The following is a 26,534-nucleotide window of genomic DNA, read 5'->3' as shown; positions in this document are numbered from 1 at the left end:
GTGTACACCGAGAAGAATAAAAAGAAACACAAACCAACTTGTGGTGCTAATTATACTGGAAACCAGTGGAGGGTTGGAGATACATGGTGCAATACGAATGTTTTCTAAATCAGACAACCTGTACAATGTTCGATATTTAAAATACTTAGGCGATGGAGATTCAAAGGAATTTGATTTTTTTCAGTTAGAAAAGAAAACAATTATGGCAATGGAGTACCAACCAAAAAATTAGAATGCCTTGGCCATTTACAAAAGAGGATGTATAAAATACTTTGACACTTAATACTAAACTGGAATGAACACTGCTGTCTGATGGCGAAATAATATCAGGGCAAGGTGTGTTAATCGAAGGTGCTGTGATAAATGTTAACACATACATTTCTATTAGAAGGCACACACATAGACATACTTTCTTCTATGGATGCTCATCAAATGAAAAACCTCATTACTGTTTATGGCCCAAAGGATCTTCAAGGTGGTGTAAAATATCAGGGAGCCCATGGAAAACACTTCCATTTACCTGAAGCTGTTATGGAAGCAGTATAAGATTATTTCAAGACCGAATATCTCCTGAGATACTGCAAAAATGTCTGCATGGGAAAAGCCAGAACCTAATCGAGTCCTTCAATAACGTTTTGTGGACTCGAGTGCCAAAAAAATGTTTTTGTTTCACTAGAAACATTAATACTTGGGCAAATGATACTGCAACCACCTTCAAAAAAGGTAATGTTACAAAATGGTTAGTTTTAAGAATATAGACCCCACCTGTGGGGAAGGAATGTGTTTTAAATACTGAGAAACATGGACATACGAAGAATTCAGAGGCTGAAAACAAATTTTTTAGATGCAAAAGACAGTCAAAAAACAACCACTAAAAGGAAAGCTGAAGGAACTCTGTGAAGGTCAGGAACTCTGTGAGGAGGGAGCTGATTCTGACAATACATGCTATACATCTGGACACCATTAGAACTTACCAATGTAGGTGTATTCACATATATTGAAATACTTTAACTTTAAACTTTTTTTTTCCGGAAAGTTTGTTTTTTCACACATTGGTACCTGTTTCTGAGGATCCCAGATAATCAGGAGAAGGTAAAAGACTGATTTTTACAAAGTATTTAACCTAAATATAAATAATTATAACGTTTCAGTATAATCTGCTTGGTAAAAAAATAAAAAAACTACTTAAAACAAAAAAAGGCTGGTATTTTTAAAAAGTTTATAAATTTAAAAGTATTAGCAATTAACTACTACTACTAACAATTTACTAACAGTTATTATTACTTATACATTGATACAATAAAAAATGGGGTAAAATTGTTCGGCCCCATGTTATTGGTTGTTGAAAAACGCAAATTTAACATTGTTAAGGTAGGATCATCCGACTCCCCTTAAAGTTTGTTGCGAATTTAATAACAAGTAAACAAATTGTACATTTCAGGAATCATTAGAATTCAGGAAATTCGCTAGGTCATCTTAATTGGGTTTTAGGACCTGTAAAAGGATACTCTTTTAGATATTTACTCTAATTTAAAGTTTTTATGCAAAACTGTCAATAAATAACACAAATTTTATATTACTGAGTAAAACGAACGGAGCCCAGAATGTTTGATATCTGACTATGTTAGAGTTGTAAATCCTGATATAGATTATATAATTTAAATTAACTGTAATTTTAAGTTTAATGCAAACATATCAATAATAAATGAAAAACTTTAGCGAAGAGATTGGAACTCGAGAGATTAGAACTACAGTACTATCGGAAATGTAGAAAAATAGAACGGCTTCTCTGGCTAGACTGCATTGATAAGTTCAGTATCACATTTCGGCTTCATACTTTACAGGGTGTATTTCATTCAATATTACAATGGCAAATCTATGGCCAGTTCTAAATAAGATAGCTATGTAGCTTTGTAATAAAAATATATTTTTATAAAATTAAAAAAACAACTTTCATATTTTCTTCACAGACAAATTTCATAAATAAAATGTTGATTAGCAATGTGTCAAAGCTCAAGAGAGTTGGCGTTATAATAAGTACATACGAGTGTATTATTCTTAAAATATGCAATGTTACACGTACCGTTGTTTACGTTACACCCAGTTATTTAACATGATTACATAAGTAGTGTTATAAGGTGATGGCAGTTTTAAAATAAAATTAATTTAGTCTACAGTCGAAGTATAAATCGTTACAATAAGTTAAATATATTGTAATGATTATGTAATAAATACACGAGTTTCTTCCACTTTTATACTGAATATTTATTTCAACCACATTCTTTTGAATCACCAACCTTTTTGGAAAAAGTGGCATTATTAAAGTTTTTAACGAAGTGGCTATGATTAGCAATTTCGAGTCAGGTCGTCAAAAATGGTTAAAAACTGAAGATAAAGTATGGAATAAAATAAAACACAAAACGAATCAATAAACACGCATGCACGATAATACTTATAACAACGAAATTAGTCATCTGTTAAAAAAGTTGGATTTGTGACGGAAAGGTATAGAACTATATTAATTCATTCAAGCTTCAATTCAAGAGGCGAAAATGTATAATTGAAGACCATTAATAATTTTTTAACATTTCACTCTTGTTATGCTGTACTTTTTATTTAGTAATTACAGTAAATCCGGTTATTCCTTATCCGTACTTGGAACATTTCCTCTTACTGATAAGGTTAAGTAACAAGTTTTTGGTACAACATAAATTATCAATGTGCTATTAATGCTATACACCTTGCAATTACACAAGATTAAATATAAGTTGAATGAAATTTAAGGACACACCCTAGATTAGAATCAGGTTATGAAAGCTGGTTGAATGCTTCTGCTTAATAGGATACCGGAAACGAATCAATTATTGGAAGTGGTTCTAAATTTAATACACACGGTGTTATTATTTGAAACCCTACTCTCGGTTTGTTCTTAGACCTCTCTAGCATTTGATTGAGTTGATCACAGCGCAATCTACAACAGTCTGGATTCATACGCTACTCGAGGAGTTGCACATGGATAGCTCAAATCGTTATTAGACCTCTCTAAGCATTTGATTGAGTTGATCACAGCGCAATATACAACAGTCTGGATTCATACGCTACTCGAGGAGTTGCACATGGATAGCTCAAATCGTTATTAGACCTCTCTAAGCATTTGATTGAGTTGATCACAGCGCAATATACAACAGTCTGGATTCATACGCTATTCGAGGAGTTGCACATGGATAGCTCAAATCGTTATTAGACCTCTCTAAGCATTTGATTGAGTTGATCACAGCGCAATCTACAACAGTCTGGATTCATACGCTACTCGAGGAGTTGCACATGGATAGCTCAAATCGTTATTAGACCTCTCTAAGCATTTGATTGAGTTGATCACAGCGCAATATACAACAGTCTGGATTCATACGCTATTCGAGGAGTTGCACATGGATAGCTCAAATCGTTATTAGACCTCTCTAAGCATTTGATTGAGTTGATCACAGCGCAATCTACAACAGTCTGGATTCATACGCTACTCGAGGAGTTGCACATGGATAGCTCAAATCGTTATTAGACCTCTCTAAGCATTTGATTGAGTTGATCACAGTTTTCTTGAGCGATCGGTTACAAATTACTCAAATTTCCAATCAGATGTCCAATGTTTGCGTTTATATATTTAAGAGAAATTCTGACTGAAAATAAAAGCTAATATAATTTTAGTTTATAGTCGGTGGTCACTTATATGATTCTGGCTTAGTGACCTGCGCACAATGCCGTATATATCGTGAAAATGTTATGCCGAAATCTGTTTTGCCAATTGGCCATAACATGACTTTCCTATATCCCTCGGTCTCTTAAAGGACCTTTCGATAGTATATTTTTTCTTTAGAGACCTCATTATCCATCAAAACCATGTTCTCCGCAGTCGATATAGAACTCTCTCTACATATGCATTGTTAGAATAATTTCTTTCAAGTTATATTAGTTATAACCCTTTCTACATTTTGCAGTTTTCTTTTTATTGAGAGTGTCATAAATTATATCACTTTATTTATTATTTCTATTAGCTTTACGTATCTATATTATTTCTTAATTTCATTCTTTTCGTTATTATTACCGTTAACTATTAAGTAGGCGAAGGTATTGACACATAATAACGGACAGAAGGCTCCTTGTCACTTAACTCATTTCGGACTTCGATTGCAAACATCTTCACTTCTATATTCATTTGTATAAAATAAACCGATACTCGTTTATTTTGTTCTGATTGGTTCCAATATTGGGGATATATTATCATTAACTCGCCTTCGGCTCCTTTCTCGTGGGTTGTAATGCTTCGCTAAAGCTCAGCCATATGATGTGTGATAAATAAAAATAATCAATGTATTTCGTCGAAAAGATTAAGTGACGTCATAGCAAATTTAGGAGAATAACCATTGGGTGATAACTAAAGTCCGAGCTTAGGTTTGCCAGGTAGTGGAAAGTAGAGTGTTTAATTTTAACCAAACTTTTGAGTTTGAGGGCGTTTAGTGGCTTAACCGTTGGAGATACGAGAAAAAGTCACTAAACCTTTCTTGTCGGAAATTTAATTTAATTTTTCGATTGTGACCTAAGGTTTGAGCTACAAGGTCTGGTTTAGGATGTACAGAGCGTGGTAGAAAAGTCTGCAACGCTCAACTATTGTACATTGTTGAGTGTAAATGTAATAAAAAACCTACCCTTTTCAATATTTTTAAGTTGTTTAGAGGGTTTAATTCGCTCAGGAGTTTACATAGTCATGCCAGGAAATTCCCAGGGAGGATGGTTAATGTTACCGGGGTTAGGTCATCATGGGGTTTAATTTACTCAGGAGATTAACTGATCATACTAAGAAGGTCCAGGGGGGGGTTAATGTTTACCGGGGGTTAAGACATCAGAGGGCTAACACATCAGGGGGTTTAATTTACTCAGGAGTTTGTCTGGACATACAAGAAAATTCCAGGGGGGGTTAATGTCAGCGGGGGTTAAGACATCAGGGGGTTTAATTTACACCGGAGATTATCAGGTCATACCAGGAAATTCCCAGGAGGGGAGTTAATGTTATCGAGGGTTAAAAGATTACGTGGTTATTTTCTGGGGAAAATTTATCGATCAGATAGGTGATATCGACGTAGCAAAATGTATTTAAGTCACTATTTAAAGTAGTAATACAAACTCAATCTAGAACCGGACCGAACTGCACAATTGTGATCGCATAAAAATTAAAAACTCTATAAATAGCCAATTATGACAATCGAATTATGAATTCGGGGACATGTTAAGTCAGAGCATTAGGGCATTTTGCGGCTTAACCGTTAGAGATACGACAAAAAGTAACCAGACCTTCCTTGTAGAAAATTTAAATTTAAGTAGGATTCTGCTGTCGGATTTTATCTACGACCTCTGGTTTATGCAGTACAGAGCTTGGGGGAAAACACTGCACTGGCCAGCTATGGTGAATTGTTTAGTGTAAAAAAATAAAAACTACCTTTATCAGATTATTAAGTTGATCAGGGGGTTTAATTTAATCAGGAATTCTTCTACCAGGAAATTCGTGGGAGGTTATCGGGGGTTATAAGAACGCGTGGTACTTTTCTGGGAAATGTGCGTCTGTGCTACGAGAATATGTGTACAGTAATTTTGTTAAAAATAAAATGTTTATCAGGGGGTTTTAATTACTTAGGAAATAACCATTCCATATCAGAGTGTTGACAATAAATCACTATTTCATTAAATTAATTAAAAAGTACTCTATCCCTATCTACTACTGATGTTTAGTTAACTCTCAGCCAATTTAGAATTTGGGGTTTTATTAACAAGTTAACCTAGCAAAGCAAGTGCAATCGGAATCTGGAATGAATTACACAAATATTAGTCGCATATAAATTTAAATCTCAAAAAATTTCCAATTCACGACAAATAATTTACTATTTAGGGCGTTTTCGGGATTACGGAAGGATATACGTACGAAAAAAACAACTTTTTTGCACAACTTATCATTTTATATAAGAAACTTTTATATTTAATGTAGGACTAAAGGTTCGGTTCGACCGCTATCGACTCCAGAAACAAAATTCTCACGTCAAAATTACAAAATATTAGCATTTACTAGCCAAAAAAATGAAGATAGAGCAATAAGTCAGTGATTATTTTTTGTAAATCACATCAATTCCTAGTCAAAATAATTTTTAGATTCAAGCTAGGACCACTGGTTTGGCCGCTATCGAGCCCGGAAGGTAAGTTTTTAGGTGACATTTTCAACATAATCACGTTTTACGGCTAAACAAATGAAGATATAGTAAAAAGTCACTGAAACTTTTTGTAGATCGCATGTATGTTTTGTGTTGAAATCACATTTTTATTTTGTGGTGAACGTAAAACCGCTGGCTGCAATGTAGCCCAGAATCACAGATGATCCTCATTACCTCTATGTATTGGGCCGCTAAACGTTTCCCGTGATTTGTGCTTTCAGATTTATTGTCTATAGAATTTACTCAAACTTAACGAGTAGTAACTTTTGAGACGGCCGACATGTATTAGCATTGAATATAAGGCAATGAATATAAAGAACGAAGAATAGAAGCTTATACCTGATAAAGATAGTTGTTCGAGAAATAGCGTTTTGTACTAAATTTGCAGTATTATTTACTGCTATGCTATACGCATACTTGATATAAGCTGATGTATGTAAAATATTTTACAAAGAATCATTATTATTGTTATCAATCAAGGATAACCACCAGCGACTATTTTTCAGGTGCTCATAAGCAGCTTTCCGGTACCAATTCCTGGTTTGTTGGGAGACAAACCAAAAACTAGTACCACTACAACAACAACCCCGGCACCAACAACAACCCCGGCACCAACAACAACCCCGGCAACAACAAGAACTCCGGTACCAACAACAACCCCGGCAACAACAACAACCCCGGCACCAACAACAACCCCGGCAACAACAACAACCCCGGCACCAACAACGCAACCGACGACACCAGCACCTCCACAAACAACTACTACAACTGCAAAACCTGCAACGACAGGTTCGCCAAGTCTACTGGGAGGTTTAGGAAACACACTCGGCGGTTTTTTTTTTCGGATCTTCCGATGAAGGTGGAACAACTACGCCACCTCCTTCAGCACCAGAGAACACGAGCAGTGATTCCACTGTACTTGGAGGGTTGGGTAACACTCTTGGCTCTTTCCTTTTTGGATCAACAAGTGGTACAACATCACCTTCAACACAATCAGCTACAGGAAGTGCGCCATCAGGATCTGTATCAATAAAATCCGCTAACGCACCAACCGGAGATATAGCTCCAGTTACAGTCAATCAGACAACTAATCCGATCAGTGCAAATTCCGTACAACAAAAAAAAGGCCCACTAGGTGATACAACCATTGGAGCAGGAACTAGAGAGCAGCAAGCCAAGGAGACATCAGTATCAGTCACTGTTACGTCAAATACAAAACCACTGGGCGATAAAAGAAAAGGAACAATGGCTGGTGATACATATGCGCCGGTGACTCAAACGTCTACAGCAGACCAAGGATTGCAGGATAAACTTACAGCAAATGAAAAGGTCTCACAAATAGATCAACAGAGTATTGCTGAACAATCAAAAGGGACTAAAACATTAGATACTGCTGGTAGCTCCTCAAAAATTTCGTATGGAGTGATCTCTTCATCAGAGGGATCTGTACCAACAGACACGTCATCTCTTGGCACAAGTAATGAGGGAGCACAAACCAGTGTTGGAGGCGGGTTAGTCAATGTAGGAGTATCTGTGTCGGTAGTTTCAGACGATGGTTCAGGAAAATCAAAAGAAGGTGGATCAGAAGATAGATCTAAAACATCGGATGTCGGTGAAACTCCATCCACACTGCAAACACCTAGTACATCCTCAGATGTCTCTGTACCGTCAGCCACGTCATCTTCTAAAGGCCAAATTGGGTCAGGCGATGATGGAGCTCAAACCGGTGTTGAAGGCGGATTAGTCAATGTCGGGGTTTCTGTGTCGGTTGTTTCAGATGATGGTTCAGGAAAACCAAAGGAAGGTGGATCAGAAGATAGATCTAAAACATCGGATGTCGGTGAAACTCCATCCACAATGCAAACACCTAGTACATCCTCAGATGACTCTGTACTTTCGGATACGTCATCTTCTAGTACCGAAAGTGGTTTAAGTAACCAAGGAGCGCAAACCAGTGTTGAAGGCGGATTAGTTAATGTCGGAGTTTCCGTATCGGTTGTTTCAGATGATGGTTCAGGAAAATCAAAAGAAGGTGGATCAGAAGATGGATCTAAAACATCTGATGTTGGTGAAACCCCATACACAATGCAGACACCTAGTACAACATCAGATGACTCTGTACTGTCCGATACGTCATCTCCTAGTACCGAAAGTGGGTCAAGTAACCAAGGAGCGCAAACCAGTGTTGAAGGCGGATTAGTTAATGTCGGAGTTTCCGTATCGGTTGTTTCAGATGATGGTTCAGGAAAATCAAAAGAAGGTGGATCAGAAGATGGATCTAAAACATCTGATGTTGGTGAAACCCCATCCACAATGCAGACACCTAGTACATCCTCAGACGTGACTCTGTACCGTCGGACACGTTATCTTCTAAAGGCCAAAGTGGATCAGGCAATGATGGAGCTCAAACCAGTGTTGAAGGCGGATTACTCAATGTCGGAGTTTCCGTATCGGTTGTTTCAGATGATGGTTCAGGAAAATCAAAAGAAGGTGGATCAGAAGATGGATCTAAAACATCTGATGTCAGTGAAACCCCATCCACAATGCAGACACCTAGTACATCATCAGATGACTCTGTACTGTCGGATACGTCATCTCCTAGTACCGAAAGTGGCTCAAGTAACCAAGGAGCTCAAACCAGTGTTGAAGGCGGGTTAATCAATGTCGGAGTTTCCGTATCGGTTGATTCAGACGATAGTTCAGGAAAATCAAAAGAAGGTGGATCAGAAGATGGATCTAAAACATCTGATGTCGGTGAAACCCCATCCACAATGCAGACACCTAGTACATCCTCAGACGTCTCTGTACCGCCAGACACGTTATCTTCTGAAGGCCAAATTGGGTTCAGGCAATGATGGAGCTCAAACCAGTGTTGAAGGCGGATTAGTCAATGTCGGAGTTTCCGTATCGGTTGTTTCAGATGATGGTTCAGGAAAATCAAAAGAAGGTGGATCAGAAGATGGTTCTAAAACATCTGATGTAGGTGCAATCCCAACCACAATGCAGACACCTAGTACATCCTCAGACGTCTCTGTACCGCCAGACACGTCATCTTCTGAAGGCCAAAGTGGATTCAGGCAATGATGGAGCTCAAACCAGTGTTGAAGGCGGATTAATCAATGTCGGAGTTTCCGTATCGGTTGTTTCAGATGATGGTTCTGGAAAATCAAAGGAAGGTGGATCAGAAGATGGATCTAAAACATCGGATGTCGGTGAAACCCCATACACAATGCAGACACCTAGAACAACATCAGATGACTCTGTACTGTCGGATACGTCATCTCCTGAAGGCCGAAAGTGGCTCAAGTAACCAAGGAGCGCAAACCAGTGTTGAAGGCGGATTAATCAATGTCGGAGTTTCCGTATCGGTTGATTCAGACGATGATTCAGGAAAACCCAAGGAGGGTGGGTCAGAAGATGGTTTCTAAAACATCTGATGTAGGTGCAATCCCAACCACAATGCAGACACCTAGTACATTCTCAGACGTCTCTGTACCGCCAGACACGTTATCTTCTGAAGGCCAAGGTGGTTCAGGCAATGATGGAGCTCAAACCAGTGTTGAAGGCGGATTAATCAATGTCGGAGTTTCCGTATCGGTTGATTCAGATGATGGTTCAGGAAAATCAAAAGAAGGTGGATCAGAAGATGGTTCTAAAACATCTGATGTCGGTGAACCCCCATCCACAATGCAGACACCTAGTACATCATCAGATGACTCTGTACTGTCGGATACGTCATCTCCTAGTACCGAAAGTGGCTCAAGTAACCAAGGAGCGCAAACCAGTGTTGAAGGCGGATTAATCAATGTCGGAGTTTCCGTATCGGTTGAATTCAGGCGATAGTTCAGGAAAACCAAAGGAAGGTGGATCAGAAGATGGTTCTAAAACATCTGATGTAGGTGCAATCCCAACCACAATGCAGACACCTAGTACATTCTCAGACGTCTCTGTACCGCCAGACACGTTATCTTCTGAAGGCCAAAGTGGTTCAGGCAATGATGGAGCTCAAACCAGTGTTGAAGGCGGATTAGTCAATGTCGGAGTTTCCGTATCGGTTGATTCAGACGATGATTCAGGAAAACCCATGGAGGGTGGGTCAGAAGATGTTTCTAAAACATCTGATGTAGGTGCAATCCCAACCACAGTGCAGACACCTAGTACATCCTCAGACGTCTCTTTACCGCCAGACACGTTATCTTCTGAAGGCCAAGGTGGTTCAGGCAATGATGGAGCTCAAACCAGTGTTAAAGGCGGGTTAATCAATGTCGGAGTTTCCGTATCGGTTGATTCAGACGATGGTTCAGGAAAACCAAAGGAAGGTGGATCAGAAGATGGTTCTAAAACATCAGATGTTGGTGAACCCCCATCCACAATGCAGACACCTAGTACATCATCAGATGGCTCTGTACTGTCGGATACGTCATCTCCTAGTACCGAAAGTGGCTCAAGTAACCAAGGAGCGCAAACCAGTGTTGAAGGTGGATTAATCAATGTCGGAGTTTCCGTATCGGTTGAATCAGGCGATAGTTCAGGAAAACCAAAGGAAGGTGGATCAGAAGATGGTTCTAAAACATCTGATGTAGGTGCAATCCCAACCACAATGCAGACACCTAGTACATCCTCAGACGTCTCTGTACCGCCAGACACGTTATCTTCTGAAGGCCAAAGTGGTTCAGGCAATGATGGAGCTCAAACCAGTGTTGAAGGCGGATTAGTCAATGTCGGAGTTTCCGTATCGGTTGATTCAGACGATGATTCAGGAAAACCCATGGAGGGTGGGTCAGAAGATGTTTCTAAAACATCTGATGTAGGTGCAATCCCAACCACAGTGCAGGACACCTAGTACATCCTCAGACGTCTCTTTACCGCCAGACACGTTATCTTCTGAAGGCCAAGGTGGTTCAGGCAATGATGGAGCTCAAACCAGTGTTAAAGGCGGGTTAATCAATGTCGGAGTTTCCGTATCGGTTGATTCAGACGATGGTTCAGGAAAACCAAAGGAAGGTGGATCAGAAGATGGTTCTAAAACATCAGATGTTGGTGAACCCCCATCCACAATGCAGACACCTAGTACATCATCAGATGGCTCTGTACTGTCGGATACGTCATCTCCTAGTACCGAAAGTGGCTCAAGTAACCAAGGAGCGCAAACCAGTGTTGAAGGTGGATTAATCAATGTCGGAGTTTCCGTATCGGTTGAATCAGACGATAGTTCAGGAAAACCAAAGGAAGGTGGATCAGAAGATGGTTCTAAAACATCTGATGTAGGTGCAATCCCAACCACAATGCAGACACCTAGTACATCCTCAGACGTCTCTGTACCGCCAGACACGTTATCTTCTGAAGGCCAAAGTGGTTCAGGCAATGATGGAGCTCAAACCAGTGTTGAAGGCGGATTAGTCAATGTCGGAGTTTCCGTATCTGTTGATGACGATGGTTCAGGAAAACCAAAGGAAGGTGGATCAGAAGATGGTTCTAAAACATCAGATGTTGGTGAACCCCATCCACAATGCAGACACCTGGATGGCACTGTACTGTCAATGTACCGAAAGTGGCTCAAGTAACCAAGGAGCGCAAACCAGTGTTGAAGGTGGATTAATCAATGTCGGAGTTTCCGTATCGGTTGAATCAGGCGATAGTTCAGGAAAACCAAAGGAAGGTGGATCAGAAGATGGTTCTAAAACATCTGATGTAGGTGCAATCCCAACCACAATGCAGACACCTAGTACATCCTCAGACGTCTCTCTACCGCCAGACACGTTATCTTCTGAAGGCCAAAGTGGTTCAGGCAATGATGGAGCTCAAACCAGTGTTGAAGGCGGATTAGTCAATGTCGGAGTTTCCGTATCGGTTGATTCAGACGATGGTTCAGGAAAACCAAAGGAAGGTGGATCAGAAGATGGTTCTAAAACATCAGATGTTGGTGAACCCCCATCCACAATGCAGACACCTAGTACATCATCAGATGGCTCTGTACTGTCGGATACGTCATCTCCTAGTACCGAAAGTGGCTCAAGTAACCAAGGAGCGCAAACCAGTGTTGAAGGTGGATTAATCAATGTCGGAGTTTCCGTATCGGTTGAATCAGGCGATAGTTCAGGAAAACCAAAGGAAGGTGGATCAGAAGATGGTTCTAAAACATCTGATGTAGGTGCAATCCCAACCACAATGCAGACACCTAGTACATCCTCAGAGCTCTCTGTACCGCCAGACACGTTATCTTCTGAAAGCCAAAGTGGTTCAGGCAATGATGGAGCTCAAACCAGTGTTGAAGGCGGATTAGTCAATGTCGGAGTTTCCGTATCGGTGGTTTCAGATGATGGTTCGGGAAAATCAAAAGAAGGTGGATCAGAAGATGGATCGAAAACATCTGATGTCGGTGAAACCCCATCCACAATGCAGACACCTAGTACATCATCAGATGACTCTGTACTGTCGGATACGTCATCTCCTAGTACCGAAAGTGGCTTAAGTAACCAAGGAGCGCAAACCAGTGTTGAAGGCGGATTAATCAATGTCGGAGTTTCCGTATCGGTTGATTCAGGCGATAGTTCAGGAAAACCAAAGGAAGGTGGATCAGAAGATGGTTCTAAAACATCAGATGTTGGTGAACCCCATCCACAATGCAGACACCTAGTACATCATCAGATGACTCTGTACTGTCGGATACGTCATCTCCTAGTACCGAAAGTGGCTCAAGTAACCAAGGAGCGCAAACCAGTGTTGATGGCGGGTTAATAAATGTCGGAGTTTCCGTATCGGTTGATTCAGACGATGGTTCAGGAAAACCAAAGGAAGGTGGATCAGAAGATGGTTCTAAAACATTAGATGTTGGTGAACCCCATCCACAATGCAGACACCTAGTAAATCATCAGATGACTCTGTACGGTCGGATAAATTATCTCCTAGTACCGAAAGTGGCTCAAGTAACCAAGGAGCGCAAACTAGTGCTGAAGGCGGGTTAATTAATGTCGGAGTTTCTGTATCGGTTGATTCAGACGATGGTTCAGGAAAACCAAAGGAAGGGGGATCAGAAGATGGATCTAAAACATCTGTTGTTGGTAAAACCCCATCCACAATGCAGACACCTAGTACATCATCAGATGACTCTGTACTGTCGGATACGTCAGCTCCTAGTACCGAAAGTGGCTTAAGTAACCAAGGAGCGCAAACCAGTGTTGAAGGTGGATTAATCAATGTCGGAGTTTCCGTATCGGTTGAATCAGGCGATAGTTCAGGAAAACCAAAGGAAGGTGGATCTGAAGATGGTTCTAAAACATCTGATGTCGATGAAACCCCACCCACAATGCAGACACCTAGTACATTATCAGATGTCTCTGTACCGTCAGACACGTCATCTCGCGAAGCCCAAATTGGCTCAGGCAATGATGGAGCACAAACCAGTGTTGAAGGCGGATTAGTCAATGTCGGAGTTTCTGTATCGGTTGTTTCAGACGATGTTTCAGGAAAATCAAAAGAAGGGGGATCAGAAGATGGATCTAAAACATCTGTTGTTGGTAAAACCCCATCCACAATGCAGACACCTAGTACATCATCAGATGACTCTGTACTGTCGGATACGTCAGCTCCTAGTACCGAAAGTGGCTCAAGTAACCAAGGAGCGCAAACCAGTGTTGAAGGTGGATTAATCAATGTCGGAGTTTCCGTATCGGTTGAATCAGGCGATAGTTCAGGAAAACCAAAGGAAGGTGGATCTGAAGATGGTTCTAAAATATCTGATGTCGGTGATGAAACCCCACCCACAATGCAGACACCTAGTACATCATCACATGTTTTCTGTACCGTCAGACACGTCATCTCCCGTAGCCCAAATTGCCTCAGGCAATGATGGAGCACAAACCACTGTTGAAGGCGGGTTAATCAATGTCGGAGTTTCCGAGTCGGTTGTTTCAGATGATTGTGCAGGAAAATCAAACGAAGGTGGATTACAAGCTGGATCTAAATCATCTGTCGTTGCTGAAACCCCATCCACAATGCAGACACCTAGTACCTCCTCAGCCGTCTCTGTACCGTCAGACACGTCATCTTCCGGAAAGAAAAGTAGCTCAAATAATGAAGGGGCACAATCCGGTGTTGGAGAAGGAATTATAAGTGTAGGAGCATCTTTGTCGGTCGTTGCAGACGGTGGTTCTGGAAAAGGAAAGGGAAGTGGTTCATCTGATGGATCAATGGAACCAGATTTAGCATTATCTGAAAATTCTAGTACCACGTCTACTATGGCAACAACGACTACTACCTCTAAATTGCCTGATTCAAGAGAATCGTTACCTGTGGAAAGCGCAAGTGGCACTGTTACGGGGGAAGAAAAACCTTCTGGAGTTTCAGGGGAACCAGTATTTACTATATCAGACAACACCTGCTGCTCGTCTTCAATGCCATCATCTTTAGTTAAATCTAAAGAATCTGGGCAATTAGATTCGTCACATGTATTAACCACAAGTAGCTCTACCACTGAAGGTGTAGAATTAAGTGGTGCAAATAGATCTGTATCAGCAGGAACGAACGTTCTCTCAGTACAATCACCGATTTCTGAACCAGAATCTTCAACGTCTGGTAGCTCGTCTACCGTGCTAGTAGTGACTTCACCTTCTGAGAAGATGGAACCAATAGATATTCAATCAGTGGATAGCGCAATTGGAACCAGTATTAAAGAAGAAGAAACCGGTGATGTTGACGGATTTGCTGGTTTGGAAACACCAGCATCGAGTGAATCAGTTGAATCAGAATCAGTTTCGGATAATACACACGGTTTGTATCATGTGGAAACAGTAAGTAGCTCAAACAACGGATCATCGTCTTCATTTGAAACAGGTGGTCCCTCCATCAAGAGTGTCGATGATAGAGCTAAACCTTCAACTTCCACAACTGGATCTGAAATTCACTCAACAAGTCCTAGTATTAAAACTACTACACGACCTATTACAACAACAACTACAAAAATGCCGTACACAACTACGGTAAAAACTACAACAGCTAAGTCAACTTCCAAACCAACTACAGCTAAGCCAGCATCTCGCCCCATTACTCGGCCTTCTCAGAAAGCGACAACACTGTCTCCATATGAAAAATATGGAGGAGTCAGTGTATATAAAGGTAGTGCTTTTTCGGAATAATCATTTAAATATTTTGTATTTGACTAAATGTGGTTTAATTTAGTTTAATAAATCAAAAACCTAATAAATTATACATGGACAATATAGCATGATGGATTATGAAATTAAATGAAAAACCGACGACGATTAATCATTAAGGAATGTGAAAGTTAAATAAAAATACATATAAAATAATACGAAAATACCAAAAATCACAGTTTTTCACGCTCGTTTTTTAGTTCTTAAATAATTAAACCAAATTATTTAAAACTGTTCTCTTTGACATTTTCATGGATACAACTATTTTATTTATTTATATAGGCGAAGGATAACTTTAGTTACCTGAGGAAGAGTCCTAAGTATCCATACTTGCATAATTTATGGAAGACCTAAAATGTTAAAATAATGATTTATACCTTTTTGTTATTAGATACTAAGTCATTTGTGATAATAAACCAGCGGCAGGGTCTCTGATATTCGTTTTACATTTATAATCACAAAATGTTTGATTTAAAATGTAAATATTAACGCCTGTTGATAGATACAGAAAACATTCTAACTTTATGTTTAAGTAAGAGACTATTTACTATGGCCGCATGGACATGTAAATAAAATAATTGTAAATGAAAACTATCTTCATTATTCTATAAACCCAAAACCTAATAAATAAATGGTGAAGATAACAATTTAAAATACTTATTATTAATTTAATTTTTATATCATTGTATAACCCTGTGAATGTATACTGTAAGTTAGCCAATAATAATATTTGATAAATAACTTTAATCTGCAACGCTACCGTGTTTAGGAATTGAATGCATTCGTGACCTTGGAAAATAGTAGGCTATTGAATATTTACTATACGGGTTGTTTACGAACTCTGGAACAGTTTGGGAATTCGTTCTTGGTGTGAAGTCAAACAAAAAGATGTAATATAAACGTGGGCCAGAAATGCTTATTTTACCACCTGTCTGTTTGTGTTATTAGTTTTTAATTGTTATTTCATAAAGCGATAAAAACGTAAATTTGTTATAATTATTTTGCATGCATTGTAAAATAAATAGAAAATTATATAATGCTATCGGGAACGGTTCGATTACTCCACTGATCTTTGGCCCAACGACCCTCTTAGAAGAAATGTAATTCGTACTTTATAAAGATATGGATCTTCGATTACTCCACTGGCTCGTTGCCCAAACTACCCTATTTGTTTCATTTCTGTAAATTGTACAAAATAGGATCGTTGGCCCAACGAAACTTATATATTTAATTTAATGGTGTAGGTTCGATGGGCTAACGATCATTGGTGTTATTGAACCATGAATTCCTCTTATTTAAAACTAAACTATGTTTGGGTCGTTGGGTCAACGATCGGTGGAATAATCGAACCAGACCCATGGTATTATTTATCGGTAAAACACGAATTGAAAGTTTTGTTCTCAGCAAATTACCTTATTGACAGCAATTGGGTCGATCAACGATCCAGGGTTAACCTCGATATGGAGCCAGATTTTAAATACAGGATCGAATAGTGATTCATTCCAAGGATGTTTTTATCCTTTGAGCGAAGAAGAACCCTTATGTACTTAATGAATATAAAATGTACCTTGGAACACTTTAAGGAGTTCTATTTTATATTAATGGTCCTTACAATTATTCTTAGATGAAATTGGTGACTAAATAAAAATGAAAAGTTTTACTGAGTGACGGCGTTTATAATACGTAGACAATGGAGTATTTATCGCTAACGGCTTCTAAGATGTGTATGGTAGGATTATGCGTACGCAGAAATATAAAAGTTACTCACGGAAGATTTGGGAGATATACTCAATGGTGGGAAATATATAAGGAACCTTCTATTGTAAATTCGATGAAGCTACTTCTGCATCTTCAAACACCCTCTCAGAGAAGTTTCTGTATGGAGGAGTGTTCTCCTTCCTGTCCGGGCCGCTGCTCATTACGAGGATGGAGCTACCTCGATATCTTCATGTTGGCCACCGTACACCCTCTCAGAGAAGTTTCTGTTTAGAGGAGTGTTCTCCTTCCTGTCAGGACCGCTGCTCATTAAGAGGATGGAGCTACCTCGATATCTTCATGTTGGCCACCGTACACCCTCTCAGAGAAGTTTCTGTTTGGAGGAGTGTTCTCCTTCCTGTCCGCGCCGCTGCTCATTAAGAGGATGGAGCTACCTCGATATCTTCATGTTGGCCACCGTACACCCTCTCAGAGAAGTTTCTGTTTAGAGGAGTGTTCTCCTTCCTGTCAGGACCGCTGCTCATTACGAGGATGGAGCTACCTCGATATCTTCATGTTGGCCACCGTACACCCTCTCAGAGAAGTTTCTGTTTGGAGGAGTGTTCTCCTTCCTGTCAGGGCCGCTGCTCATTACGAGGATGGAGCTACCTCGATATCTTCATGTTGGCCACCGTACACCCTCTCAGAGAAGTTTCTGTTTGGAGGAGTGTTCTCCTTCCTGTCCGGGCCGCTGCTCATTAAGAGGATGGAGCTACCTCGATATCTTCATGTTGTCCACCGTACACCCTCTCAGAGAAGTTTCTGTTTGGAGGAGTGTTCTCCTTCCTGTCAGGGCCGCTGCTCATTAAGAGGATGGGGCTACCTTGATATCTTTATGTTGGCCACCGTGCAACATCTCAGAGAAGTTTCTGTTTGGAGGAGTTTTCTCCTTCCCGTCCGGGTCTCTGATCATTAAGAGGATGAGACTACCTCGATATCTTCATGTTGGCCACCGTACACCCTCTCAGAGAAGTTTCTGTTTGGAGGAGTGTTCTCCTTCCTGTCCGGGCCGCTGCTCATTACGAGGATGGGGCTACCTCGATATCTTCATGTTGGCCACTGTGCAACATCTCAGAGAAGTTTCTGTTTGGAGGAGTGTTTCTCCTTCCTGTCAGGGTCCGCTGCTCATTAAGAGGATGAGACTACCTCGATATCTTCATGTTGTCACCGTACACCTTCTCAGAGAAGTTTCTGTATGGAGGAGTGTTCCCTTCCTGTCAGGGCCGCTGCTCATTAAGAGGATGAGACTACCTCGATATCTTCATGTTGTCACCGTACACCTTCTCAGAGAAGTTTCTGTTTGGAGGAGTGTTCTCTTCCCTGTCAGGGCCGCTGATCATTAAGAGGATGGGGCTACCTCGATATCTTCATGTTGGCCACCGTACACCCTCTCAGAGAAGTTTCTGTATGGAGGAGTTTTCTCCTTTCCGTCCGGGCCGCTGCTCATTAAGAGGATGGGGCTACCTCGATATCTTCATGTTGTCACCGTACACCCTCTCAGAGAAGTTTCTGTATGGAGGAGTGTTCTCCTTCCTGTCAGGGCCACTGCTCATTAAGAGGACGGGGCTACCTCGATATCTTTATGTTGGCCACCGTACACCCTCTCAGAGAAGTTTCTGTTTGGAGGAGTCTTCTCCTTCCTGTCAGGGCCGCTGCTCATTAAGAGGACGGGGCTACATCGATATCTTTATGTTGGCCACCGTACACCCTCTCAGAGAAGTTTCTGTTTGGAGGAGTGTTCTCCTTCCTGTCAGGGCCGCTGCTCATTAAGAGGACGGGGCTACCTCGATATCTTCATGTTGGCCACCATTCACTATCTCAGAGAAGTTTCTGTTTTGAGGAGTGTTCTCCTTCCTGTCAGGGCCGCTGCTCATTAAGAGGACGAGACTACCTCGATATCTTCATGTTGGCCAACGTACACCCTCTCAGAGAAGTTTCTCTTTGGAGGAGTTTTCTCCTTCCTGTCAGGGCTGCTGCTCATTAAGAGGACGGGGCTAACTCGATATCTTAATGTTGGTCACCATTCACCATCTCAGAGAAGTCTCTGTTTGGAGGAATAGTCTCCTTCCTGTCAGGGCCGCTGCTCATTAAGAGGACGGGGCTACCTCGATATCTACATGTTGGCCACCGTGCAACATCTCAAAGAAGTTTCTGTATGGAGGAATGGTCCCTTCCTCTCAGGGCCGCTGCTCATTAAGAGGATGAGACTACCTCGATATCTTCATGTTGGCCACCGTACACCCTCTCAGAGAAGTTTCTGTATGGAGGAGTGTTCTCCTTCCTGTCAGGGCCGCTGCTCATTAAGAGGACGGGGCTACCTCGATATCTTCATGTTGGTCACCATTCACCATCTCAGAGAAGTTTAAGTTTGCAGGAGTGGTCTCTTGGTTGTGCCCACGGCTCAGTAAGGGGATTCTGGCCACAGAGATAGATTTCTTTCGGCTTGTAGTGTTTTAATTTGAAATTTGGTAAAACCATTTATTAATGTAGTGCAATGGACGAAATTTTCTAAACGTTCCGGTCACAGGGATTTAAGACATATTTCCTAAAGACAAGTATTCTTTATTTATTCTAGCTAATTTCACAAGAAATATTAGACATGTAAAGTCTTCGTAGATAATTGGCTTTAGAGAATGACGCGAATTTCGTATTGTATGCATACACAAGATAACTTGAGGAAGTAACTGGGTTTAATTAATAAAACATTTCCTTTAGTAATTTTTTATATTAATAGGTGTAATCTTCGTAACTTATATTTAATTCAAAATTCATTCTGTTGTAATACATCATTTAATCATTTCATTCTTTATATAAGTTATATTTCTTATAAATTTGTATAAAACTCTAACTTAAACCGTTTACAGTTGGGTTTGGTTAAAAAGTTTATACTTCAAACACCTATACCTATACTTGTTTCAGGCCTAGTCCTCTAGATGGAATATTCCTGTAAAATTTTCTAGGGGGAAGCCATTGAGGCAAAGTCCGAAAACATGTCAATATCAGTTAAGCATATGATTTATTGTAAGCATTCGTTATGAGAGGACAGAACAAACTTAAATCCAATACAGTGCTATGTAGCTGTTTCTAGCTTATTAACTTTGATTTGTCATACATTAGAATTATACCCTTTATGAGATTCATTGAGGCATTTTTGAATTATACCTCTTTAACAGATACTGTTTTTAGAATAAATAGCCTATAGAATACGTTATGTAAAGTACATACCTGAATGCGTCATATTGGAGGCGCTGAAGCGTTAGTGTAAATAACTGAGCTGCGGAGGCTATAAATATTCCGCTAGTTTCAGGTAGTTTAGTGCCCTCGTCCCTGTTCAGCTAATCTAAAGTAATAAAGCAGTATCTCTCACGATGAGTGTTTTGAGCTCTAAAGCGTCATTGTGTATAAATGAAATGTTAAAGATATGAATATTCCGCTAGTTACGGGTAGTTTAGTGCCCTCGTCCCTGTTCAGCTAATCTAAAGTAATAAAGCAGTATCTCTCACGATGAGTGTTTTGAGCTCTAAAGCGTCATTGTGTATAAATGAAATGTTACAGATATGAATATTCCGCTAGTTACGGGTAGTTTAGTGCCCTCGTCCCTGTTCAGCTAATCTAAAGTAATAAAGCAGTATCTCTCACGATGAGTGTTTTGAGCTCTAAAGCGTCATTGTGTATAAATGAAATGTTAAAGATATGAATATTCCGCTAGTTACGGGTAGTTTAGTGCCCTCGTCCCTGTTCAGCTAATCTAAAGTAATAAAGCAGTATCTCTCACGATGAGTGTTTTGAGCTCTAAAGCGTCATTGTGTATAAATGAAATGTTACAGATATGAATATTCCGCTAGTTACGGGTAGTTTAGTGCCCTCGTTCCTGTTCAGCTAATCTAAAGTAATAAAGCAGTATCTCTCACGATGAGTGTGTTGAGCTCTAAAGCGTCATTGTGTATAAATGAAATGTTACAGATATGAATATTCCGCTAGTTTCAGGTAGTTTAGTGCCCTCGTCCCTGTTCAGCTAATCTAAAGTAATAAAGCAGTATCTCTCACGATGAGTGTGTTGAGCTCTAAAGCGTCATTGTGTATAAATGAAATGTTAAAGATATGAATATTCCGCTAGTTACGGGTAGTTTAGTGCCCTCGTCCCTGTTCAGCTAATCTAAAGTAATAAAGCAGTATCTCTCACGATGAGTGTGTTGAGCTCTAAAGCGTCATTGTGTATAAATGAAATGTTACAGATATGAATATTCCGCTAGTTACGGGTAGTTTAGTGCCCTCGTCCCTGTTCAGCTAATCTAAAGTAATAAAGCAGTATCTCTCACGATGAGTGTGTTGAGCTCTAAAGCGTCATTGTGTATAAATGAAATGTTACAGATATGAATATTCCGCTAGTTACGGGTAGTTTAGTGCCCTCGTTCCTGTTCAGCTAATCTAAAGTAATAAAGCAGTATCTCTCACGATGAGTGTGTTGAGCTCTAAAGCGTCATTGTGTATAAATGAAATGTTAAAGATATGAATATTCCGCTAGTTACGGGTAGTTTAGTGCCCTCGTCCCTGTTCAGCTAATCTAAAGTAATAAAGCAGTATCTCTCACGATGAGTGTGTTTGAGCTCTAAAGCGTCATTGTGTATAAATGAAATGTTAAAGATATGAATATTCCGCTAGTTACGGGTAGTTTAGTGCCCTCGTCCCTGTTCAGCTAATCTAAAGTAATAAAGCAGTATCTCTCACGATGAGTGTGTTGAGCTCTAAAGCGTCATTGTGTATAAATGAAATGTTACAGATATGAATATTCCGCTAGTTACGGGTAGTTTAGTGCCCTCGTCCCTGTTCAGCTAATCTAAAGTAATAAAGCAGTATCTCTCACGATGAGTGTGTTGAGCTCTAAAGCGTCATTGTGTATAAATGAAATGTTACAGATATGAATATTCCGCTAGTTACGGGTAGTTTAGTGCCCTCGTCACCTGTTCAGCTAATCTAAAGTAATAAAGCAGTATCTCTCACGATGAGTGTTTTGAGCTCTAAAGCGTCATTGTGTATAAATGAAATGTTACAGATATGAATATTCCGCTAGTTACGGGTAGTTTAGTGCCCTCGTCCCTGTTCAGCTAATCTAAAGTAATAAAGCAGTATCTCTCACGATGAGTGTGTTGAGCTCTAAAGCGTCATTGTGTATAAATGAAATGTTACAGATATGAATATTCCGCTAGTTACGGGTAGTTTAGTGCCCTCGTCCCTGTTCAGCTAATCTAAAGTAATAAAGCAGTATATCTCTCACGATGAGTGTTTTGAGCTCTAAAGCGTCATTGTGTATAAATGAAATGTTAAAGATATGAATATTCCGCTAGTTACGGGTAGTTTAGTGCCCTCGTCCCTGTTCAGCTAATCTAAAGTAATAAAGCAGTATCTCTCACGATGAGTGTGTTGAGCTCTAAAGCGTCATTGTGTATAAATGAAATGTTAAAGATATGAATATTCCGCTAGTTACGGGTAGTTTAGTGCCCTCGTCCCTGTTCAGCTAATCTAAAGTAATAAAGCAGTATCTCTCACGATGAGTGTGTTGAGCTCTAAAGCGTCATTGTGTATAAATGAAATGTTAAAGATATGAATATTCCGCTAGTTACGGGTAGTTTAGTGCCCTCGTCCCTGTTCAGCTAATCTAAAGTAATAAAGCAGTATATCTCTCACGATGAGTGTGTTGAGCTCTAAAGCGTCATTGTGTATAAATGAAATGTTAAAGATATGAATATTCCGCTAGTTACGGGTAGTTTAGTGCCCTCGTCCCTGTTCAGCTAATCTAAAGTAATAAAGCAGTATCTCTCACGATGAGTGTGTTGAGCTCTAAAGCGTCATTGTGTATAAATGAAATGTTACAGATATGAATATTCCGCTAGTTACGGGTAGTTTAGTGCCCTCGTCCCTGTTCAGCTAATCTAAAGTAATAAAGCAGTATCTCTCACGATGAGTGTGTTGAGCTCTAAAGCGTCATTGTGTATAAATGAAATGTTAAAGATATGAATATTCCGCTAGTTTCAGGTAGTTTAGTGCCCTCGTCCCTGTTCAGCTAATCTAAAGTAATAAAGCAGTATCTCTCACGATGAGTGTGTTGAGCTCTAAAGCGTCATTGTGTATAAATGAAATGTTAAAGATATGAATATTCCGCTAGTTACGGGTAGTTTAGTGCCCTCGTCCCTGTTCAGCTAATCTAAAGTAATAAAGCAGTATCTCTCACGATGAGTGTGTTGAGCTCTAAAGCGTCATTGTGTATAAATGAAATGTTACAGATATGAATATTCCGCTAGTTACGGGTAGTTTAGTGCCCTCGTCCCTGTTCAGCTAATCTAAAGTAATAAAGCAGTATCTCTCACGATGAGTGTTTTGAGCTCTAAAGCGTCATTGTGTATAAATGAAATGTTACAGATATGAATATTCCGCTAGTTTCAGGTAGTTTAGTGCCCTCGTCCCTGTTCAGCTAATCTAAAGTAATAAAGCAGTATCTCTCACGATGAGTGTGTTGAGCTCTAAAGCGTCATTGTGTATAAATGAAATGTTACAGATATGAATATTCCGCTAGTTACGGGTAGTTTAGTGCCCTCGTCCCTGTTCAGCTAATCTAAAGTAATAAAGCAGTATCTCTCACGATGAGTGTGTTGAGCTCTAAAGCGTCATTGTGTATAAATGAAATGTTAAAGATATGAATATTCCGCTAGTTACGGGTAGTTTAGTGCCCTCGTCCCTGTTCAGCTAATCTAAAGTAATAAAGCAGTATCTCTCACGATGAGTGTGTTGAAGCTCTAAAGCGTCATTGTGTATAAATGAAATGTTAAAGATATGAATATTCCGCTAGTTACGGGTAGTTTAGTGCCCTCGTCACTGTTCAGCTAATCTAAAGTAATAAAGCAGTATCTCTCACGATGAGTGTGTTGAGCTCTAAAGCGTCATTGTGTATAAATGAAATGTTACAGATATGAATATTCCGCTAGTTACGGGTAGTTTAGTGCCCTCGTCCCTGTTCAGCTAATCTAAAGTAATAAAGCAGTATCTCTCACGATGAGTGTGTTGAGCTCTAAAGCGTCATTGTGTATAAATGAAATGTTACAGATATGAATATTCCGCTAGTTACGGGTAGTTTAGTGCCCTCGTCCCTGTTCAGCTAATCTAAAGTAATAAAGCAGTATCTCTCACGATGAGTGTTTTGAGCTCTAAAGCGTCATTGTGTATAAATGAAATGTTACAGATATGAATATTCCGCTAGTTACGGGTAGTTTAGTGCCCTCGTCCCTGTTCAGCTAATCTAAAGTAATAAAGCAGTATCTCTCACGATGAGTGTTTGAGCTCTAAAGCGTCATTGTGTATAAATGAAATGTTAAAGATATGAATATTCCGCTAGTTACGGGTAGTTTAGTGCCCTCGTCCCTGTTCAGCTAATCTAAAGTAATAAAGCAGTATCTCTCACGATGAGTGTGTTGAGCTCTAAAGCGTCATTGTGTATAAATGAAATGTTAAAGATATGAATATTCCGCTAGTTTCAGGTAGTTTAGTGCCCTCGTCCCTGTTCAGCTAATCTAAAGTAATAAAGCAGTATCTCTCACGATGAGTGTGTTGAGCTCTAAAGCGTCATTGTGTATAAATGAAATGTTAAAGATATGAATATTCCGCTAGTTACGGGTAGTTTAGTGCCCTCGTCACTGTTCAGCTAATCTAAAGTAATAAAGCAGTATCTCTCACGATGAGTGTTTTGAGCTCTAAAGCGTCATTGTGTATAAATGAAATGTTAAAGATATGAATATTCCGCTAGTTACGGGTAGTTTAGTGCCCTCGTCCCTGTTCAGCTAATCTAAAGTAATAAAGCAGTATCTCTCACGATGAGTGTTTTGAGCTCTAAAGCGTCATTGTGTATAAATGAAATGTTACAGATATGAATATTCCGCTAGTTACGGGTAGTTTAGTGCCCTCGTCACTGTTCAGCTAATCTAAAGTAATAAAGCAGTATCTCTCACGATGAGTGTGTTGAGCTCTAAAGCGTCATTGTGTATAAATGAAATGTTAAAGATATGAATATTCCGCTAGTTACGGGTAGTTTAGTGCCCTCGTCCCTGTTCAGCTAATCTAAAGTAATAAAGCAGTATCTCTCACGATGAGTGTGTTGAGCTCTAAAGCGTCATTGTGTATAAATGAAATGTTACAGATATGAATATTCCGCTAGTTACGGGTAGTTTAGTGCCCTCGTCCCTGTTCAGCTAATCTAAAGTAATAAAGCAGTATCTCTCACGATGAGTGTGTTGAGCTCTAAAGCGTCATTGTGTATAAATGAAATGTTTACAGATATGAATATTCCGCTAGTTACGGGTAGTTTAGTGCCCTCGTCCCTGTTCAGCTAATCTAAAGTAATAAAGCAGTATCTCTCACGATGAGTGTGTTGAGCTCTAAAGCGTCATTGTGTATAAATGAAATGTTACCGAGCCTATGAATATTCCGCTAGTTACGGGTAGTTTAGTGCCCTCGTCCCTGTTCAGCTAATCTAAAGTAATAAAGCAGTATCTCTCACGATGAGTGTGTTGAGCTCTAAAGCGTCATTGTGTATAAATGAAATGTTACAAGATATGAATATTCCGCTAGTTACGGGTAGTTTAGTGCCCTCGTCCCTGTTCAGCTAATCTAAAGTAATAAAGCAGTATCTCTCACGATGAGTGTGTTGAGCTCTAAAGCGTCATTGTGTATAAATGAAATGTTACAGATATGAATATTCCGCTAGTTACGGGTAGTTTAGTGCCCTCGTCCCTGTTCAGCTAATCTAAAGTAATAAAGCAGTATCTCTCACGATGAGTGTTTTGAGCTCTAAAGCGTCATTGTGTATAAATGAAATGTTACAGAGATATGAATATTCCCGCTAGTTACGGGTAGTTTAGTGCCCTCGTCCCTGTTCAGCTAATCTAAAGTAATAAAGCAGTATCTCTCACGATGAGTGTTTTGAGCTCTAAAGCGTCATTGTGTATAAATGAAATGTTACAGATATGAATATTCCGCTAGTTACGGGTAGTTTAGTGCCCTCGTCCCTGTTCAGCTAATCTAAAGTAATAAAGCAGTATCTCTCACGATGAGTGTGTTTGAGCTCTAAAGCGTCATTGTGTATAAATGAAATGTTACAGATATGAATATTCCGCTAGTTACGGGTAGTTTAGTGCCCTCGTCCCTGTTCAGCTAATCTAAAGTAATAAAGCAGTATCTCTCACGATGAGTGTGTTGAGCTCTAAAGCGTCATTGTGTATAAATGAAATGTTACAAGATATGAATATTCCGCTAGTTACGGGTAGTTTAGTGCCCTCGTCCCTGTTCAGCTAATCTAAAGTAATAAAGCAGTATCTCTCACGATGAGTGT

At 39.8% G+C, this 26,534-nt stretch overlaps 5 protein-coding genes across 5 annotated transcripts; all 5 read left to right on the top strand.

The window, feature by feature from the left end:
- The first annotated feature begins 7,496 nt into the window (after positions 1-7,496).
- On the top strand, positions 7,497-8,909 carry LOC124369693 (A-agglutinin anchorage subunit-like). Its single transcript, XM_046827746.1, has one exon. The coding sequence runs from the start codon at positions 7,497-7,499 to the stop codon at positions 8,907-8,909; it is 1,413 nt and encodes a 470-aa protein (XP_046683702.1).
- Positions 8,910-9,710: 801 nt separating this feature from the next.
- LOC124369692 (putative protein TPRXL) lies at positions 9,711-10,094 on the top strand. Its single transcript, XM_046827745.1, has one exon. It carries the CDS (start codon positions 9,711-9,713, stop codon positions 10,092-10,094), a length of 384 nt encoding a protein of 127 aa, XP_046683701.1.
- A 73-nt stretch (positions 10,095-10,167) lies between these two features.
- On the top strand, positions 10,168-11,094 carry LOC124369691 (cell wall protein IFF6-like). The gene has a single exon (XM_046827744.1). It carries the CDS (start codon positions 10,168-10,170, stop codon positions 11,092-11,094), a length of 927 nt encoding a protein of 308 aa, XP_046683700.1.
- A 2,007-nt stretch (positions 11,095-13,101) lies between these two features.
- On the top strand, positions 13,102-14,100 carry LOC124369690 (putative protein TPRXL). The gene has a single exon (XM_046827743.1). It carries the CDS (start codon positions 13,102-13,104, stop codon positions 14,098-14,100), a length of 999 nt encoding a protein of 332 aa, XP_046683699.1.
- Positions 14,101-14,245: 145 nt separating this feature from the next.
- On the top strand, positions 14,246-15,385 carry LOC124369689 (uncharacterized protein DDB_G0271670-like). The gene has a single exon (XM_046827742.1). It carries the CDS (start codon positions 14,246-14,248, stop codon positions 15,383-15,385), a length of 1,140 nt encoding a protein of 379 aa, XP_046683698.1.
- Positions 15,386-26,534: the final 11,149 nt, after the last annotated feature.

This window comes from Homalodisca vitripennis, chromosome X, assembly GCF_021130785.1.
Source record: "Homalodisca vitripennis isolate AUS2020 chromosome X, UT_GWSS_2.1, whole genome shotgun sequence".
Lineage (NCBI taxonomy): Eukaryota > Metazoa > Arthropoda > Insecta > Hemiptera > Cicadellidae > Homalodisca > Homalodisca vitripennis.
The sequence above is the reverse complement of the archived record's forward strand: the minus strand, read 5'-3'. Positions and strand labels throughout refer to the sequence as shown.

Bases quoted from the DNA above. Each gene is read 5' to 3' on its own strand.
- LOC124369693 (XM_046827746.1), top strand. From the start codon at position 7,497: ATGGCTGGTGATACATATGCGCCGGTGACTCAAACGTCTACAGCAGAC.
- LOC124369692 (XM_046827745.1), top strand. From the start codon at position 9,711: ATGCAGACACCTAGTACATTCTCAGACGTCTCTGTACCGCCAGACACG.
- LOC124369691 (XM_046827744.1), top strand. From the start codon at position 10,168: ATGCAGACACCTAGTACATTCTCAGACGTCTCTGTACCGCCAGACACG.
- LOC124369690 (XM_046827743.1), top strand. From the start codon at position 13,102: ATGCAGACACCTAGTAAATCATCAGATGACTCTGTACGGTCGGATAAA.
- LOC124369689 (XM_046827742.1), top strand. From the start codon at position 14,246: ATGCAGACACCTAGTACCTCCTCAGCCGTCTCTGTACCGTCAGACACG.